The sequence below is a fragment of the Dermacentor albipictus genome, chromosome 9 (assembly GCF_038994185.2).
Source record: "Dermacentor albipictus isolate Rhodes 1998 colony chromosome 9, USDA_Dalb.pri_finalv2, whole genome shotgun sequence".
Taxonomy (NCBI): Eukaryota; Metazoa; Arthropoda; class Arachnida; order Ixodida; family Ixodidae; genus Dermacentor; species Dermacentor albipictus.
Genome location: NC_091829.1, coordinates 57712600 through 57732319, shown reverse-complemented (window position 1 = coordinate 57732319; position 19720 = coordinate 57712600). Strand labels below are relative to the sequence as shown.

The window sequence follows — 19720 nt, the reverse complement described above, 5'->3', positions numbered from 1 at the left end:
TGTCAGCATTTGCAGCCTCCCCCCCCCTCCATTTTGCATAACACGACGTAGGCACGACCGCAGTTCGCGGTTCACTGTTAAAGCAAACACATTCTTGTAGAGTGCGCAATGTGACGTCAAGAACATTCTTATACAAGGTGCTAATTTCCCTGAAGACTAACCCCCCTATTCTATAATGATAGTTAATTAGGAGCCTTTTCTTCACTGCAGCGAGGAAAGCAGTGCGCGGCCCCTCGACTGAAATAGGCACTACATTTCTCCCGAATTCCCGTGAAGTATTAAAAAAACGCAGTGACCAGTTCTGTCACTCGTTGGCGCTGCATGCCATCCACTTTCTCGAGTCGAGGTCGATTGTTAAGTGGGCGAACGTTCTAGATACGAAGGTAACTAATTTGCATAAAATAGCCTCGCGAAGGTAGCACAACTCTAGTCCTTCAGCGCGTCTGTTCGAAGAGGTGTTCATCACTTGCATGAGATTGAAATGCATAATGGACTAACTAACAAAAATTCAGGAATTTGCTTTTTTGTCTAATTACGCCACGGAAACTTGCAAACAGACAAATTATAGCCAGTGAGCATTCAAGGATTATACTGACACGTGCACTTGTGTGCCCTCACTTCTTTTTTTGAGAACAGTCTCTGAATGACATCTCTCAGTTGTGAGGAATCAAACTCGCAGTACAAATGCACAGTAATTAAACTTACTTGAACAAAAGACCATTCCAGGAATTATAGCGAGAAAGTAACTGAACAGCCAGTGTATTTTTGTTCGCAGAGTTTGGGAATCAGTTCCTCAAAATTAGTATCATTGTATGAAGTGTTCCAACTGAACCTGCCTTGCGATTTTGCTGGCTACAATTTGTAAATTGTACCGTAAGGTATTTAGTTAGCACCTAATTTTCGGTAATTGGTTGATTGTACGTATTGACGTCTCTCGCAAATAGGTCCACCTGTACGAGCAATAGAGCTCAAGAATTCAAATGGTCCTTTCTGATGCAAGTGCTATATTCTTAAATTGCAGCAACAGCCATCTGTGTAGATGACTCTCGGCGGTAATGCATTTAACAGTGAACCACTACAGCAACACAGCGTATTGCCACCGTCGAAGCGAGTTATGCGTGAAGTTTCTAGTGCGGCGGCATTCCTCTTATCGCTTCCCTAAGAACACTTAGCGCCATCTGGCGCCGCTACCGCGAAGCCTGGGCGTGGCCTCAGAAATGCACGGCTCTCCGTGCGTACGCACGCTGAGAAATCTCATGCGGCAAGAGAGCTCCCATCTCGCGCTCCTTTCTGCACACGCTGCGACATCCAGTGGCAGTGCCAAGCGCGCTGGTGCCTGCGAAAGCTGAAAATTGTTCCCTGGCTTGCCAAACTCTCAGTGGCACATCCCCAGTCAACGCAGAGGACTTGTAGTTTGTGGCGCTGGCGCCCGTCTGCGTCCTGTACAAGTGCAGCGCAGTGCATCTAAGTCGTTTTTTTTTCTCTTCGATCTTGCCATTCTGTTTTTACCTTCCTGCAGCGTAAGGTAGCCAACCAGACGCTCTTCTGGTTAACATCCGTGCCTTCGCCGTTTCTTTCCCCCTCCTCCTAAACCCACCCAGTTAACAGAATGGAATCGGCAGTCTTCGTTCATTCAAGCCTTCCGTCTACCTCGGCTAGAGCAGCGTAATAAAATATGGCTATTGAAAGGACAGTCACCGGACACGAGTAGCCCGAGCGTGCGAACGTTTGATGTTCAGAATTCTAAAGCGTACTGGCGTGTGTAGCTACGAGGTGGCGCCACGAAATAAGTTATACGCGTTCGAAATTCGGCGTCCCGAACGCGCCTGTGCAAGGACTTTCCTCGCTGTCTTCTTTGCAAAAGGCAGCCGATTTCACTGAGAGTCGTACAGTAGAGGTACAAAATTATTTGCTGTGCATAGCTGCAATCAGACAGAGGTATAATTTATTTGGTAAAAAAGGATAACTCAATAGACACTACCCAATAGAACCCAATAGGCCGTTAAGACACAGTCGCCGATGTGACCATGGCTCGGGTCACCACTGTGGGAAAAATCCACTACTTGGAAGAATCAAAACTAACGATCACTGCTCTCTACCGTAGGGGGCAAAACACGGTAACGCTGACAATGATTCTTGGCCGATCTCCCACAGTGGGTATGCACCACAGTTTCCGATACCGTCTTTCAACGGCTGCCAGCGCGCGTGCACTTCACGCGACCGTTGCGTGCCCCCGAACGTTGATTCTCATTCCTTCGGTGACGTGTGCAGCCGAGCGGACGTGTACGGTCTTCGGGAAGCGCCGACCTCTCACCGTGAGCCACACCGCCTTTTAACGTCGCCTTTTTCTCCTTTCACGTCCGGAATTTCCCAGCGCTAAGAAAGTAGGCCTCCGTTCTGTCCCGAGTGCTTCCCACGCCGGTCGTGGGAAACAAGACGTCGCGCTGCAATAGCATCGCGTGCAGTCAAACCCGTAAGCTGTGCTGGTGAATTCGGTATGTGCGAACGGTGCTGCGCAAGGGGAAATACCACTTAGGGAAGAACGTAGCCCGTTTACCTTAGGCAGTCCCGTTTGACCGTTAGAGCGGTTGCAGAACAGACGTCGTGCCGACCTTGCTCTCCTTATCTGTCGGCAAGCAGTTTCTTGCAAGTGCACTTGGCAAACGATTTATTCCGCTTACCTCCGCTTACCCTCGTTTTAGCTTCCAGCCCCTAATGTCTTGATTGGTGACGGCCAATACCATAATATAGAGAGAATGCTCGTGAATTACGACGCATGTGGGCTTGTCTGCGTGTGCGTGCGTGTGTGCGTGCGCTGCTGGACACATAATTTAGCAACTTCTGTGCAGAAGGCTATAGGGGTGTTGTTGCTCGTGCGTCTTGGTCTCTATCTTATACGCTTTGCTTTAACTCTTCGCAGAGCACGCCCTTCTGAAGACATTCTGTGTGTGTTCCTGGACCGTTCTCCGGTTTCGAGCGAATAATCCACTCCAGCCATGGGTAAGTCCCGGTAACCACTAGCACTTCCGGAATTGATTCGCCCGTAACGAGCTCGAACGTGCTTAACGCCCGATTCCCTTTTTTTCTACAGCTGAGATGTCTGAGATGTCGGCATTTGGAGGTGGTGAGTCACTTATGTTTTCGTCCTTGTTTTCGACCCCGTGTGTCGGCGTGCCTTTTGTCGCAGCGCGGCTCCGAATCGACTTAACGGAACCAGTTTTCATTTACGTGCACGCTTTGACATCGAAAGCTTGCATGCATCTTTCAATAGGCATTCTGGGTCTCACAGTTTCATGATTGTTTTTGTAATGTCTGGATGTAACACGAACTGGCAGCAAACGTTCAATGATAATGTAATAGTACTTTGCAGTTGCTGTGTTAGGCGTCAAATTGCGGCGTTTTTCAAACTGGCCTCGATGTTGCAGGTTTCGCTGTTACTTTTACTTGGATCAGTGCTGGTTTCATCACATACTAACCATACTAACGACAATGAGCAGTGGCGGCGATGCAACACCAGTAAGCGTGAAGCAAAACCAAGAAATTACATAAGAATAACAACAAATGAATTTCCTTTGATGCTGATATTTTGTATTTTTTATTTTTGCTGGCGTAATTTTGCTTTTTTCTCAATTCCAGGCGAACTCTCCGGGATTGAGCCGTCGGGTAAGAACTGTTAAAGGCGACGCCTTTCTTTCTTCTGCTTCGTTAAGTCCATCACCAATGCGACACCGCAACTGAGAAAGATGCGTCTTATGCCCGCATAAGGGGTTCTTCGAACCGCGGATATAAGAAGGAATGCGTAGAAACTGGCGGCACAGCGGGATAGTGGTCTAGGTTCCAAGACATGTGCAAGCTGCGTCCGTCTTCTTTCTTTCCGCCTGTACCCCAGATATTGTGTCCTATAGGTGCACCTAGTCCGGTGTTCTTCCTAAACTAATTCACCTCGATGAAGTACCCTACGCGACAGGTTCTTTCCTGCATAAGCGAGCGCAGACGAATGTAATACTGTGAAATCTCTCTCCCTCCCTTCGTGGTCAAAAAATCCGCATGCACTGCTGCTCGCTTTTTGAGGCCCAATGCTGCTGCATGGCCGAGAACTGCGCCAGCGGTAGCGGCAACGTCCCCATTCACTGCTGTCTGACGTGACTTATGCGTCGCGGCGTCATGAACAAATAACCTCATAGAAGGAAACAAAACTGGCTGTAAAACAACGGCGATTATGTTAAATTAGTGAATACTCCGATATGCTTGCAGCCTTAGACATCTCGAAAACATGTCAGAAATCAAACATGTTAAAAACATGTTAAACAGAAACGGTTCCGCTGTAACTAAGGCCACACAGCAGCCAGCGTTGCTAGCTCGCGCACTCAGCGTGTTAGCATGCGCGTGGTCTGCGGTTCCCGAAAACGAGGGCACCGGTTTACCGAGTGGACATGTCACGCACCTTCGCCAAAAACGTTGCAGGAGCAAGGAAGGTGCACGTATGCAAAAAAAAAAAACAAAACAACGAGTGCATTCACATCAGAAAGCTTTCGTCGTCGTTGGTTCGTGTTAGCTTTCTCCTTGTCTTTGTCGCCAACAAAAAGTATCCCGCGAGCAATTAAGCGGACGCTATTGGCGCATTCATGAACAGCAGGTTGCCAGTATCCCTCAAGAGAAAAGTGCATAATAGCTGTGTCTTACCAGTACTCTCCTACGGGGCAGAAACCTGGAGGCTTACGAAATAGGTTCCACTCAAATTGAGGACGACGCAACGAGCTATGAAAAGAAGAATGATGGCTGTAACGTTAAGGGATAAGAAAAGAGCAGATTGGGTGAGGGAACAAACGCGAGTTAATGATATCTTAGTTGAAATCAAGAAAAAGAAATGGGCATTGGCAGGACATGTAAAGAGGAGGGAGGATAACCGATGGTCATTAAGGGTTACGGACTGGATTCCAAGGGAAGGGAAGCGTAGCAGGGCGCGGCAGAAAGTTAGGTGGGCGGATGAGATTAAAAAGTTTGCAGGGACGACATGGCCACAATTAGTACATGACCGGGGTGGTTGGAGAGGTATGGGAGAGGCCTTTGCCCTGCAGTGGGCGTAACCAGGCTGATGATGATATTGATGTTGATGATTATGATGATGACGATGACGACGACGACGATGATGATGATGATGATTGTGATGATGATGATGATGATGATGATGATGATGATGATGATGATGATGATGATGATGATGATGATGATGATGATGATGATAGGCGCATTCACGCCGTCGTCGCCGTCGCCGCCGTTGTCGTGCGTTCATGCGCGACGGCTGCGTCAAGCCAACACGTGTCACCTGCGTATTGTGGGTGCGCCCTGGAGGAGATTAAGCCTAACGTAGGCCTTGCTATCGGTGTCGATGCCTGAAAACTTTTTGGAAACTTGGGAACTGGTAAGGCTTTGTTTTTCAATATATTTATGTAAAATAATTTACAACGTTCAAAATGAATAAGGGTGTAAATGCGTCTATAACAAACACGCTTACACCGTTTGGGTGTGGGGTGTAAGTTAGAGATTGATTTACACCTGCGCTCATTTCTAAGGATGGAAGGTATATTACGGTGCAGGTTCGTTACTTCATTGAGATAGCGTATCGTTCATTATATTCCATTCATATCTTTTATGTATTCTCGCGCATATTTCTGCTAAATGCCTTTCTTTTTTACTTCCTCGGAGATCAGATTCCGCTATGTCTGTTGCTGACAACGGGTTAACGCAAAGAAGGAAGACAAATTGATAAACAGCGGGCGAACAAGGGAAGCCTCCGCTCGGAGTCAATGCTGCATGTATTTCACCTATTTATAGTTTAATTGAAAAATGTGTACGATAATTATGCCGCATCACTGTGTGTCTGGTGGTCACGAGTACCTGTATGCGTTTATCTCTTAACCGCTGACTATCCAGCAGACCACCCGGGACGTTGAAGTTTGTCAGGAGGCACCCAACGCTTGCCTAATTTTGTCGCATCTCGTGGGCACGCTATACGCATGTATGAATAAAAATGTGATTAAAAAAATTTCAATTGCATATCAGGTGGCGCAAGTCATACCAGTTTTTTACATACAGTGCACCACTTTTTTTAATTTTGTGGTAGACAGCGCAATTCTAACCCTTGATATAAATTACTCGATGAGGCAGACATCATTTCTGCGAGACATAGGCTAGCCTTATTGAATATTTAACATTGTTCCACTAGCTAACTATTCAAATAATGAGTTTTCAGCACTTATTGCAATCATAGAATTGCAGCCGGCGAGCTTGCATTCACTTGTAGCGAATTCTCGCGATGGCACCAGTTTCTAGATAATTATTTTCCAGTTATGCCACGAAATACAATGGCGTTCCAGCTATTTTTGTGCTGCAATGCATCAAGCACTGGCTTTTTTTTTGAGTGACACAGCAGTGCATTTGCACCGCGAGTTCGAGTTTGCATAGCTCGAAACTGGTGCCATCCTTAGAAGTCGCATATGACGTAGAAGTGACGAAGAAGTAATGTTCTCATGCCTTTTTCCTTGTGCTTCTCTTGTTTTGCAGTGAACATCGCTGGAACATCCTGTGAGTTTCGCACAGTGGTTTTATCACATACTCTTTTCATAGAGGCACAAACCACAACGGTGTGACGAGAGGTAGTACGAACAAGGGAAGCCTCGGGTCGGAGCCAACGTTTTGACCGGAAGACTTTGTTAGGCTAGGCCAGCTTCTTTCCTACGGCAGGGTTTCTTAACACACATAACAACATAACAAACATAACATGTTAGGCGAGAACAATGTGAGGGACGGGAAATGTCGTTGGGTATGTTGAAAAGGAAACATTAGTGCTGATAGTTTAATAGAACAATGAAGCGAGGTCAGTGGTAGATATAGTTTTACTAGTACACCTAGGCAGTCAATTCTTTAACATTCTAGAAACTGTGAGCGCAGAAAATCGATATGAAGAGCATGAAAAATTAATAATAATAAGCCGTAAATACATGGTCTTGAACGTTTAATCAAAGAGCACGACGTGTACAAAAATGGGATTTCTGTGGATGAACAACGGATATTGGGAGTAGGGTGTGTGAATGGGTAACAAAAGAAATTAAAGCATGCACACGTGTTGTCGAAACTAAGGAAGGAAAGCTGCGTAAATATATTTACAGAATAGACAAGTGAGCTTCTTTGTAAGTGGTCCTCACGAAAAAAAAATGCAATGTGAACAGTCAACAACAACAACAAAAAAACCTCCCAAGGACGGAGCGACCACTACCAACTGCCAGGTTTATTGCACTAAAAGCGATATGTTCAAGAACTACCGCGGTAGCGTAGTGGCTATGAAATCGCGCTGCGGAGTACGATGTCGCGGGATCGAATCCCGGCTTCGACGACCGCATTTCGATGGGGGCGAAATGCAAATACCATGCATCGTGCATTCGAGGCACGTTAAAAGGAAGCTCGGGCCCAACTCCGCGCGCCCTATTCAAATACATGTAAAACACAAAAACACTTTTCTGAGATAAATCCTGGACTGATTTTAATGAAATTTGTTGCATTTGTGAGAAAAAATTAAACTCTAGTGACTGTTACAAGCGGAATTTCGAGTTAGGGCCTGAATTTTGTTACAATAATTTTCAACTATTCGAAAGTTTAAACAAATATAGAAGCACGAAGTTTACTGCTTAATAGCTCTGAAACAAGAACAGATGTCACGGTTCTGTAAACGGTATCTATTAGAACATTCAGAGCGGACAAATTCGATATGTCAATTTGTGTCTTACGTGAATTTATTACGCTGTGTACAAGGGCTCTGCAAAACCTGAATTCCCATGTTACAAATTTTTTGGAGGTTCATGTGTAACATATAAATTTTGTCCGCTTTAGATGTACTATTAGATGCAATTCACAGAATTGTGGTATCGTTTTTGATGGTTGAGTTATAGAGTTGCAAACTTATTAGTTTCGTTTGCCTAAAATTTTCAACTTGTGCGTATTTTTAACAAAAAAATTGAAGCCCTAAATAAAAATTTCGAGACAGACATTCACTAGAGTTTACGTTTATTTAAATGCAACAAACCTCGTCAAGTTTAGTGCAGTGGTTGCCGAGAAAAACGAATTCTCCTTTTGCATGTATTTAGATACACTCTTAGAAAAATTTACACCCTTTGGGGCGTATCTTGTCCCACAACAATAATCGTCATCCGTGCTGCCCGCGTATCCTTTCTTTAACGCTGCGAGCCCGGTACTTTCCAGTCACGAACGGCATGTGCCTTATCGGTGTGACGCAGCATTCTCGACAGGAAAGTAGCGAGCGCCAAGTTTTCAGGAAAGGAAACGCAAGCAAGATGACGATTATTGTTGTGGGACAAATATACACCCCAAAGGGTGCAACCGTTTTAAGAGTGTAGGTCAAATTAATCACGAGTCCTCCACCACGACGTGCCTGCTAATCAAATTGTGGTTTATGCACGCAAAACCCAGCAATTTAATTCATTTCGATATATCCAACAGGCAAGCCGCAAAACTTAAGAAAAGCATGACTGCAAAAAAAAAGGAGAGGTACAGATAAAAGGCACTTGCTAGCTTATTAAAGTCAATCTTTCGGGAACGGCTTCAATGCTATCAAACATAACGGCAACTTTGTTTACTTTCATGCTGTGCCACGCCTAATATCATGCAGTGTTTATGTCTACAGGGAGCACCGGTCTGAAGGTTAATCTCATGCAATTGTGCGCTCATTCACTATACCCCTTTCGCAAGCTATGCCGAAATACAAACGTGAAATTCGGCAGATGCGCCCTGTTAGATGTTGACGCTGCGATGTCGCCACGACGTAGGCGATGTATGATGCTTATAGTTGTCGTGGCACAAGGCATATACTGATACATAAGAAGTTTCTTCAAAGTTCAGCGCGCAGGACCCGATGTAGAATGTGCAGGAAAGCGAAGACGAAATATCTAGAAGTAAGGCGTGTTTACTTACCGTTTTTGGCTGGTGGACCAGTCTTCGTCAGAGTACAGTGACAGCATACAGTGCAGTACAGTACAGAGTACAGCGCTGTAGTCTGATGAAGGCTGGTCCAATGGCCGAAAACATTAAACATTAAGTAAACACGTCTATATATATATATATATATATATATATATATATATATATATATACATATATATATATATATATATATATATATTTATATATATATATATATATGTGTGTGTAGATCTTGTTACGGGGCTAAAAACAGTCAGACGTATATATACAGAATGTTTACAATACTCGTAGCGGCTGACAAGATGGTAGACAGCGCGCAAAGTCCAGAGCGTCGTCGAGATGTATGGTGCAGCGTCGGTGTTGGTCGCGGAGGATCTTCGGCGCATCGATGAACAGCCGCACCTCCATCGATTTCGGCTTTGAGTTTTCTGGGTAGGGGTTAAAAAAACGGGCACAGGTTGGGCCAGTGTACTGTGGGCTATTTAGGGACAGGTAGCGGATTGGCGACGATGTTGATATTGCTATTGATATTGCTCTCGTTGTCTCGGATAAGTAGACGGTACAAATTACATAGACCTCGCACTTCGACGAAGCCATCTAGTGATCATATTGCCTGATGCGCATTTCTAGCGTCTTTTCGATGGCCATGGCTTCCCATCAAAATTCCGCAATGTCTTGGCTCTATTGCTTATTAGTCCGACGAACAGCGCTTGGTTCAGAGCCCTGATCAGGAAACGAGGCTTCACCTGGCATGTCAGCCAGCCTGACAAAGCAGGGGGTAATCTCTTCAGTGAAGGCAGCTACCTTTTCGCTGCTCAGCTGTTTCGACTTTCTAGCAGAATTTCAGCCATTTCTCTCCATACGGCCCTCGTAAAGGTTTGAAGGAAGCTGCTGCGAATTAGGTCTCATGAGGTTACGCACGACTCACCGTTCTCGACTAATGTCCGAGTAGCGTCTTCCAAAAAGAAATAGGCATGCCGTCACTTGTCATCGCAGTTCCAATTATTGAACGTCGCGGCCCTTTCCGAAGTGGCGAGCCAAACTTCTGAGTTTTCAGTCGATGATAAGTGGAACGTCAATGATTACCTTGGTTGCTATTGCATGACTGCTGCAGACGACGGTGCCGCGATCACTGCACCTGTTTACTTGGCCATGAGTTTCATAGTATCAGGTAATACTCCGAACTTCAGAGGCAATTGTTGTAGCCTTTGGCTAGCTCGCCGCTCCTTGGTGATGTAGATGATGTCTTCAGGACCTGGGTTTGCAGGGGGGTCCGTTACAGAACGAAGAAGCGCCTCTACCAGATGTCACGTCATAGTGATGGTGCAGAACCAGAGTGGCACTACGAACGTCACACAACTATAGGGCGAACCTGAGCCTAGAAAAAGAAGTAACACTCGCCACAATGATAGCGGCGAGCCCTCTGGAAAATCGATGAAATCTGGTCTAGGGGTGAAGCGCGTTGACCTGTGGACATGACTCGTCGAAGGTTTCAGTTTATTCGTTAATGGACGCGTGCTTTCCAAAAATTACTAAACAATTCATCTTGCTCACAGAATCTCATAACACAGGATTTGGGGACAACGGATAGAACCAGCGATAATATTTCACAAGCTTCGGAATCAAGAAAGCGCATCTTGCACTGAGCAATAATTTTTGCCATTTATTAGCCGGGGAAACGCGGTCACCGGTAAAAGACAAACAAGTACTAGGGTCAATACAGTCTGTCTAGGTCCCTGCAATCTGTGCTATCACCAGCTCACCGGTGAACGGCTAAATGAGGATGCGTTGGGTCACCTCCATGATGGCGCACCACGATAAAGCTCCAGATGACGCCTGCACTTCCGCCGCAATATTATGAACGAGTACATCTGGTTGGCTCGTACAGATACTAGAGCACTGCCATCATGCATATCACTTTGTTATTACAAAGCTTATGGCTCTAGAAAAACATTGAAGGACGCTTCAGAAAATGCTCAATGCCGTGGCGGCGCAACTTGAATCTTGATGCGAAATCTTCGACGTTACCGGCAGCAGAATCGGTGAGCCGCCTCTATCACATCATCAGGAGTAACCGCGACGGTCAGTCATGTAGATCCCCAAGCTCCGATAAGGAGATGCACGACTGACACCGGAGATCCCTATGGCTGGATATGACCCGGAGCGCATCATACCTCCAGATTATCGGGACTTCATCTTTGTTTCCTGGGAACCCAAACCCCCGATGCCAGCGAAAGGCGAGCCATACAGCTTCATAGAATGCGCATGAGTTTGATTCCATACACATAGCAGCTACATGCACCAGCGATGGTGCCTGTGTTTTCCTAAGTGACACTTGGAAACGAACACGCACATTGACTCTGACAGGCCGGGGCAATCCGCCCGATGCGAGGTACGGAGCTCTGTCCAGCCCTGCATAATCCGTGACGCGAGTTGGCATGGCGCTGTCCGGAACTTGTCGAGCGAATGTGGCACAGCGAAGGCGCGACAACCTCTAACAAATTGTGCCGACACACATACCCGCACTTGTTCTTTCCAAAGGGGTGCTACGTGCTTGGCTGAAGAGTTGGGTGACACACACGCATGCTCGCAGGCAAAAGTCTAGACATCTGCTTTAAGGTACTAATTCTGAGGAAGAGGTTTTATACAAAGCACAAGGTTAAGTACTGACTGATTCTCAAGTATACCAAAAGAAAAGCACACACACGCATTGCTCATTATGCAATATGCGCATTACATCAACAGAGACCTAGGCTCCTTCACTAGCAAACAGTGCAGGGGTATCCATCTAATGAACATACCTTGTATGTTCATACAAAAGGTTTAGAAGTACTAAACGTTCTAAACTACCACCTGGCAGCTGGCAGCAGTAGACCATTCCCACATGAAAGTTCGCAAACTGTGGAGGCCGCTTCAGATGCAGCTCGTCAAGAACGTGTTGGGACTGAATGCATGAGTCTACCAGGAGGCCCAGAAAAGAGCCCGAGTTTCTTTGGGGCTATCAAGTGTTATTTTTTTCTCTCTCTAAATTACATAATGTAGTGCGTGATTTCAGGGTGATGGAGAGGTCAGTTTTTTGAAGCACGGTTCAGGCGCTGAATGGTAGCAAAGTGGGAACAAGGAGCAAGCCAGATAAAGCTTACATAGAGAATAGCAGCGCTTAACAAGTAGTGTTTTAATTTCAATCGCGCGATTCAGTATTCAAAACAACGCAGTGAATAGCGACTACAGGATAAATCATGAGCGTTCTCAGGGTGCAGCCTTGTTCTCCTAATGCATTTAGGATTGTGACATTATTTAGTGTAAAGATTATTCGCAATACGTCAGTTAGGGGTAAGATTGCAGTACCCGTACTTGTGATCGCGTTATGTAATTGAGTTCTCTCAAAATATTATTTGCGCTTAAATACTCACTCAGTACGCATTCAGTATACATGACTTCAGTAAAATACGTGCAATATTAAACAAAACTTATATAATAATCACTTTGTGATTGCACTACTGTCCACTATATCTGCTAATGGGAACTTAAAATGGACCTAATTACTCACGCTTTTCATCATTTTACTTTCCAGCTTCTGCGGCGTAAGTCAATATATATAGCTTAGGACTTGTTGAGTCCAAACGTTTCCTTTTTCTATTAATGGAGCTGCAGGGCACGAAAACAAGCATGCAGTGTTTCGAACGCTGTTGTACTACTCATAGTCTGACACAATGCCCATTGTAAAGCAAACATAAAGCCTTATTCGTACATAAGTCCTAATCTTACCACAGATTGCTCGACCATCGGAATTTCCTTTAAAACCATCCCGTGAAAACATGTTGAATGCACTTGAGAGAATATGCTGGCGCCAGCAGGTACTAAACATTACCTACAATGCTGAGAAACAACTGCACTGCCGGAATAATTTCAGTTCTTTCAATGCTGGCGTAATTTGTTCCTTTGGGACGGATTGTCTAGTTGAATACCCACAGCTTTCTTCCGGTTGTATTAATAGAGCAGGGTGGTATGGCAGCTTTCATACAAGAACACCTTATGTATAAGAGTAGAATAAGGCGTGCCTCCTAGTGCCCGTGCCTGAATAATTCATTTGCACTTGAATGAATAAACTTACGATACTCATCCCAGGGTAATTTTGGTCTAATCAAAAATACATTGCTGGGCTGGTTAAATATCTCCTAGTTTAAGCCAATTTATGTCCTCTGCAGTATGAAGTCCTCCCCCAGAGATATACAATAACCTTTTGCCTTGTCCAATCAGACGCAATCTAATGTCTACAAATCTCCTAATTTCATCACATCACGCCACTTCGTTACCTGCCGTCTCGTATTGAGGAGAGACGGAGTACAAGCGTTCGATCCCGCTCTGTATTCGCTTATCACGCCTGCGCTGGGACAGCGAGTGTTCGTGCTCATCGAGCAAGCTCTGTTCATGTTTGCCTGTGCGCACGTGGCAACATGCTGGGTAATTGAATCAGCGAACCTTTATTGCAATTTCTGCGAGGTGTAACGAATAAAACTGCGAACCTCACTATGTGTGGTTGTCGAATACTGAGCTATTACTATTTACGCTGTGCCTTTCGGGCGAAAGCGCAACTTATTTTTTTTTTTAGGCGCACAGGATTTTTCAAAATCGCCTATACCATATAGCAGATAGTCCAAGAACAAGACAGGGGCTGACCGATTGCATAGCACACGGCGGTATAAAGTTCGTAAACAGGGATAAGGTGCCTCAGAAAGGCTGGCCAACCTTTCTGAGGCACCTTATCCCTGTTTACGAACTTTATGCCATATAGCAGATAGGCATTCATTGAGCTGGATTATGCGGAGAGGTGGACATTATAAGGCAAACAAAATTCACACCTGACAAATAAACAAAATTTTGACTTATCAACACGTTAGGTCTCTGACAAATTGAAGCCAGTGATTTCAAGGCAGACTGACTAGGTTTTGAATATTGAGACTAGCACCAGTCTTGAGATAAGCGCAGTCAATTTCACTATCAGAATTCACTGCTTTTCCTTTTACTTGAAAAAAGAAACGCCTTTATGCAAAAATTATTGGAACAAGAATGCAGGTCATCCCACACTTTTGGAATACACATATAGAAACTGATGTCATGCCCATAATTTGTCCTTAGCATATATGACGTTTGAAGTCACCGGCTACAATTCATCATTTGCAGTATTTGCTGCGAAGTAATAATTTAAATGTGAACGAGCGAAACAGGGTTATTAGCTATTCATTTCGATTTCCCGGGAAGACATTGTCCTCCTCTAAGTGACCAACATGAAGAAGAGGAATTGCGCTACATGCCAAGTTTGGTTTCGAAGACTTCATTTATTATTTACAAAAATGAGAACAAAGCCAGCAATGGCGTAGCTTTCTAGATCTTTTTCCGTTTCACAGAGGTAACCACAGCTGGAGCGTCAGTTTGAGCCCAACGTACCCTTTCTTCTGATGATCCGGTTCACAGAAGTATCTTATTATTTACTATAATTATGTTTCACTTGATATTTTTTTAAATTTTTAATGCGTGATCGCAACAGTTCGCTGACACAGTTCCTCTTTTACGGTTATACATTGATTCGAAGCACGGCACGGTTTATTCAATCAGTTCAGGAAAAAAATAATGAAGTATTTCCGCTCATTGTACATGCGGCTCAGTTATATGTAATCAAAAAGTTACGATAATAAATCAAGATTATTAGTAAGATTTCTTTTTCTGTAACTGTGTCGGGCAGCTGACTAATATCCTTGAAATGTACATACACAGAATTTTTTTTACTGCCAACACGTAAGATAACAAAACTTGGTGACACATAGGCGATGAAAAAGCGGATGTTCTTGTGAAAATTTCAGACGATATTGAAGGAGGAGTTGACGTCTAGGAGAATAAAAATTAATAATGATGGAGAGTGGATTATAAAGGGAAGGCGGGAGGAGAGTTCACATTCAGGACAACAAACGCGGGTAGACGATAACGGTTCTTTCTGCTGAGCTAAAGGAGAACCAATGAAACGCTGCGCAAATCGTTGGTTCGCGCACATCAGCTGTGTTTGAATAGAGAAACCGTAAGGAAGGGAAGCGCTGCGGTGGATAGCAGAGAATTGCGCGGTGTGATAAGTGTGAAGGCACAAGACAGCCTCGACTGACACAAGACGCAGGCTTAAGAAAGGGTAACTGTGAGTGGCCTTCATCCTACAGTGTACACGAGGTATCGCTATGCGATCGCCCTTTCGGCCACGGTTATGTTTATCGCGTGAAGCGTCTTAGTGGCATTCTTTTTCGCGCACTGCTGATTGTGAATGGGTAAACAACCATCCAAACTTCCAGCGACGATTCCCAACAAACGTCGATCATCGTTGGTCTCATCGGTATATGCTGCTTCATCCTTCTTGCCGTCTTCGTCGGCTACTTGTTGCTGGGATCAGCGGAACGTAAGTGAAAAGCAAATTTTTACACGCAATCACAGTGAAATGGCAGGCAGCCATGGATGTCCTTCTGAATCGCTGCTGATTGCGAATGCCTCGAATGATTGCCATTGAAAGGAATATAGGTATGTGTGAGCGGCTGCTTCAGTGACGTTCTCGACGAAATATCTATATTATCTAAATCAAGGCGTAGAATGTATACCAAAGATTGTGAGACTTGTCCTCTCAGCAAAATTTTTCCCCCTGCCCATCACTCTCACCTAGAGCACTATTTATGTGCGACGCCTCTTAAACCATTGGCGTAGCTAATAATCATGCCAACGTTCTGTGAGACGTTTCGTTTCGTAGGGGGCAAGGCGCCGTTAAGGGCCGTTTATAGTCCGACGTAACGCACGCGCGCGCGCGCGCGTGCGCACGCTACGTCACGTCGGCGAAAACGACACCTCTATAGTCGGGCGCACCGGCGCAGCTAACGTAACCGGCGGCTTCCAACGCGCCCCGGCGGGCCCGGCGCCGATTTGGCTCCGGAGCCATTCGCGCGTCGAAGTCGGCGGAACTTTCGCACCACAATGCACTGCGCGCGAAGAAAAAGGCGCCAACAACTCCGCAGACGGCTTTTGCGGACGGCGCGCGACTTGAACCTTCTGCGCATGCTCCGAAGATAGCAGCCTACGGCGTGCGCGTTGAAGTATAGAGGGGATGGCATCTCGGCTGGCGCAGCGCAACCGACGTAGCGTGGCTGACCGCGAACGACGCTCGCCCGCGCGCCGAGAACGTCGGACTATAAACGGGCCTTAAATTACTCCTATCCAGCAGCAGCTGAACGATGTGCCGCGCCGGGCCGACATGGCGCAGCCGCGTATGAAATGAAATCCGTCCGGGCAGTCAAAGCACAGCGCTCAACTTTGTCATTATTGCGAAGCAATTACATGGACACTCCTTGCGCATTTTCGTCGTCACCGTCGATGTCGCCGCGATGTTTTCCCTATGCAGACCAAGGGCGATAACACCGTCGCCGCGCGTCGTATGCTGTGTGTGTGAGTGAAAACACGCGGGGGAAGCCGACTATTGTGGCTCAATCTGGCGCGCGCGAAGGAAGAAAGCGGGGAGACAACGCGCTGTCTTCCGTCGCGCAGAAGGACGTCGGGGGGTGGGAGGCAGAGAGTGGGGGCGGTTATGCTGCATCTTGAAAGGGATCTGCAGGCGGCTCATACCTTTGAGTGCGCTAGCTCCTGCGTTGGAGTGATAGACCGCAAGAAGGTCAGCGCACTCACTACAGCTGCCACTTTTTCTCACACCAGCGTTTTCATGGCGAGTGTCCGTGCCCATCGAATGCGAGGTGTTCATGTTTGCTTGCGCGTGATAGCGCAATGCTTGTTAGATCAGTTAGTAAGCGAATGTTTCCAAGCTTACACGGTCAATAAAGCTACTATCCTTACTTCAGACAGCTGCCAACTAATTCGCTATCACAATCGATTATTCGCCTTTCGGGTGAAACTGCGCCTTCTTTCTTTCAATACTTCGCCCTCCGAGCCGAACTGCCAGCTTCCAATAAATTATTTAATCAAATTGCCCGACGGTCGGATTTCAAAAGCACACCTGCAGCATAGAAGCCCCACATTGATGTCATCACCCAACGGACGCTCTTTTCCTACAACGGAGTGCATCATATTGCAGTCCCTGTTTTCTTAAGCAGATCTCCGGAAATAATTTAAAATATTTGACACATCGTCACACGTCCAACTTAGAGACCATCCCTAAGATACTGGAGCAAAAAAAAAAAATATGCACCGTCCGAAACTCCTCCTACTCTCCTCAGTCTAGCGGTGACGTGACAGAGTGCCGTGAGCACTGACTCCGCCCCTATTTCACCCGCAACTCGCTCACGAAGGCAGTCTTTCATGAACTTCAGGTGGAGGTTGAATCGCCTCCCAACTTCTTGTTTAGGCTGCCGCTTGTTTAGGCAACACTAATGGAAATTGCTAAATTTAAGACAACTCAATTACGATGACTAGAATTCCAAATTACACTAGCGCAAATTCTGTCGCAGGTTACACTTAGAACTTACAAATTTATTATATTATACACCGCTCTGAACTGTGCCCATAATTCGTGATTAGGACTTTTGAAAAACCCTCGTTAACATTGTAACAATCGCACGTAAGCTGTGTATTCAGTTACTTTCTTTCGGCTACAGATAGCAGGTACAGTCCACATAAACGCAGAACTTGTTTCTGGTCCAGAATGGCGCGCATGACGCGCAATTCAGGATTTATCGCATTTATCTGTCTTTATAAATTGCATCACATTTGATTAAAATCGATCTAGTGCTTATATAATAAAACAATCTTAGTTTTTTTTTTTTGGTGTGAGCGAAAAAAGTAAGAATTGGTGTTGGCTACGAGCTGAAGCTCCTTTATAATGAACCACGGACATGATGGCCACAAAATAACGTAAATACGTGTATCGTCTGCAATCATATTTCAAGCAGAACACATAGGCCGAAAGATGTGGAAAAAGGAAGCGTATACAGGACAAGCGATTATACCGCCTACGTGTGCCGTGTCTTTCGACTACAAGAAATTGTCCCGTGCACCTGTCCCGCGTCTTTTGAGGACAAGCAATTTACCCGTGTACTTGTCCCGTGACTTACCAGGACAAGCAATTGTTGCTTATACTTCTTGCCGTGTCTTTAATACCACGTGCGCTCTTTCAGCTAAAAGCATTACACAACTCACCCAACCATATACTTTGCTGCTACTCTTCCCATCTGCCTTAGACGTAGCGAAAATTGAAACGTCTTGGATGGTCTTTTTTTTTTTGTAGTACAGTTCGTAGCGTTACACTGAACGCGGACTCGACAAAGATAGCCTTCAAAGATAGGGTTCCATACAGTTCGATGACTTCACATTCTCCCTCTCTGTACAGCTGAAGAGGCGGAAGGAGCGGACATTTTTGGTGGCGGTGGTGGTGGTGGCGGTGGAGGTGGTGGAGGTGGAGGAGGAGACTCGCTGCCACCAGGTGTGCCATTACCACCACATACAGCTGGGACGCCCGGTGAGTGTTCGTCATCTTGCGCTTTAAATTTATTCTTCCTATTTAGGTGAAGGAAAGAAAAACAAGCAAAAGTACTTAGACACATATCCATTGAATGGTAGTTGGTCTAAATACTTGTAACTTGCATTAGTAAACGGAAAAACAGTCACTGACAAAACAAATTCGCGCAGAAATGAAACTGTCAGGTAAAGTGATTATTAGATATTTAGCACAGCTAGATTAAAAAAGAAAGACCATTTTACCTGTAGATAAAACAGCAGGACGTACCCCTACCGCGACCGAAATATTATACGCGAAATATATAAATGAGTGATTTTACCCTACAAGGATGCTGACAAAGACTTTCGCATTCTTTGTGACAACGCGATGCAGTATAAACTGGCACAAGTCTTTCAGAAACAGTTGTCCAAAGAAACCGTTAAAAAGAAGGCAATTTAACTGCTCGCGTCAACGATGGTCGATGCAGATGTTTAACCTGAACATGAAAGAGTACTTAAAATGTCTTTAAACAAACGAGGCTAAGTAGCGTTGTCCATAGTTAAAACAGCTGAGGCAGCTGAAAGCGCCAAGGTTTGATGGATTCCTATCTACAGCAGGTAGTTCACAAGCCGGTCCTGAGGCAGGTAGAACAATGTTCTGAATAGTTCCTTTACCAGTTATTAACCACCATACAACGGTAGAGGGAGTCGAGACAAAAGCCTCTTGAATATATGCACGCCTGCTTGTTTATCCGGTGAGCGCCTCTGTGCCGGTTTCCGCTTCTACAACTTCACGCTCATCTGGTATGGAGTTATATCAGCAATACTTCATCTTCGGCGTTTCAAATGAATGCCGGCATTCATTGAGCTAACTGCCACATAGAAAATATTTACATATTGAATACACAAACCTCATAAATGCATAAACCTCAGTACTGTGGTGTCACTTACGCTTCGATTCTTGTACTGAGGAGCTGTCCTGCCGCGATGTGAAAAAAAAAAATGCTACTCCCCAAAGGTTGGACAGGGATGAGGGTCAGCGAAGCAGTCTTTTACAATATTGTCACGTGGTAGTGACGGCGAAGAAAGAAGCAGTGCGGTGGAATACAAAACTAGCTTTTAGTGGGCGAACCTGTGCCCACAAAACAGGCTACACTTATAGCACAACGAAAGCGGCGAACACAGTCGGCGATCGTCGAAAATCTGATCAGCGGGTCAAGTGCGTCGGCTTTTATAGAGCAGTCGTCGAATGTTCCAG

General features: G+C 45.4%; 1 protein-coding gene and 1 long non-coding RNA gene across 2 annotated transcripts in view; one reads left to right on the top strand and one right to left on the bottom strand.

Moving 5' to 3' along the window:
• The first annotated feature begins 2193 nt into the window (after positions 1–2193).
• Positions 2194–19720, top strand: part of LOC135907206 (uncharacterized) — a 63228-nt gene continuing 45701 nt past the window's right edge. The window contains exons 1-8 of the mRNA XM_070525909.1: positions 2194–2315; positions 2921–3000; positions 3092–3124; positions 3637–3663; positions 6565–6585; positions 12569–12578; positions 15330–15433; positions 18356–18484. Of these exons, the coding sequence (XP_070382010.1) occupies positions 2997–3000; positions 3092–3124; positions 3637–3663; positions 6565–6585; positions 12569–12578; positions 15330–15433; positions 18356–18484 (328 nt within the window). The 5' untranslated portion in view covers positions 2194–2315; positions 2921–2996. The remainder of the gene's footprint in view (positions 2316–2920; positions 3001–3091; positions 3125–3636; positions 3664–6564; positions 6586–12568; positions 12579–15329; positions 15434–18355; positions 18485–19720) is intronic.
• LOC139049968 (uncharacterized) overlaps positions 15441–19720 on the bottom strand; it is a 37892-nt gene continuing 33612 nt past the window's right edge. The window contains exon 3 of the long non-coding RNA XR_011508680.1: positions 15441–18522. This is a non-coding gene — a long non-coding RNA (uncharacterized lncRNA). The remainder of the gene's footprint in view (positions 18523–19720) is intronic.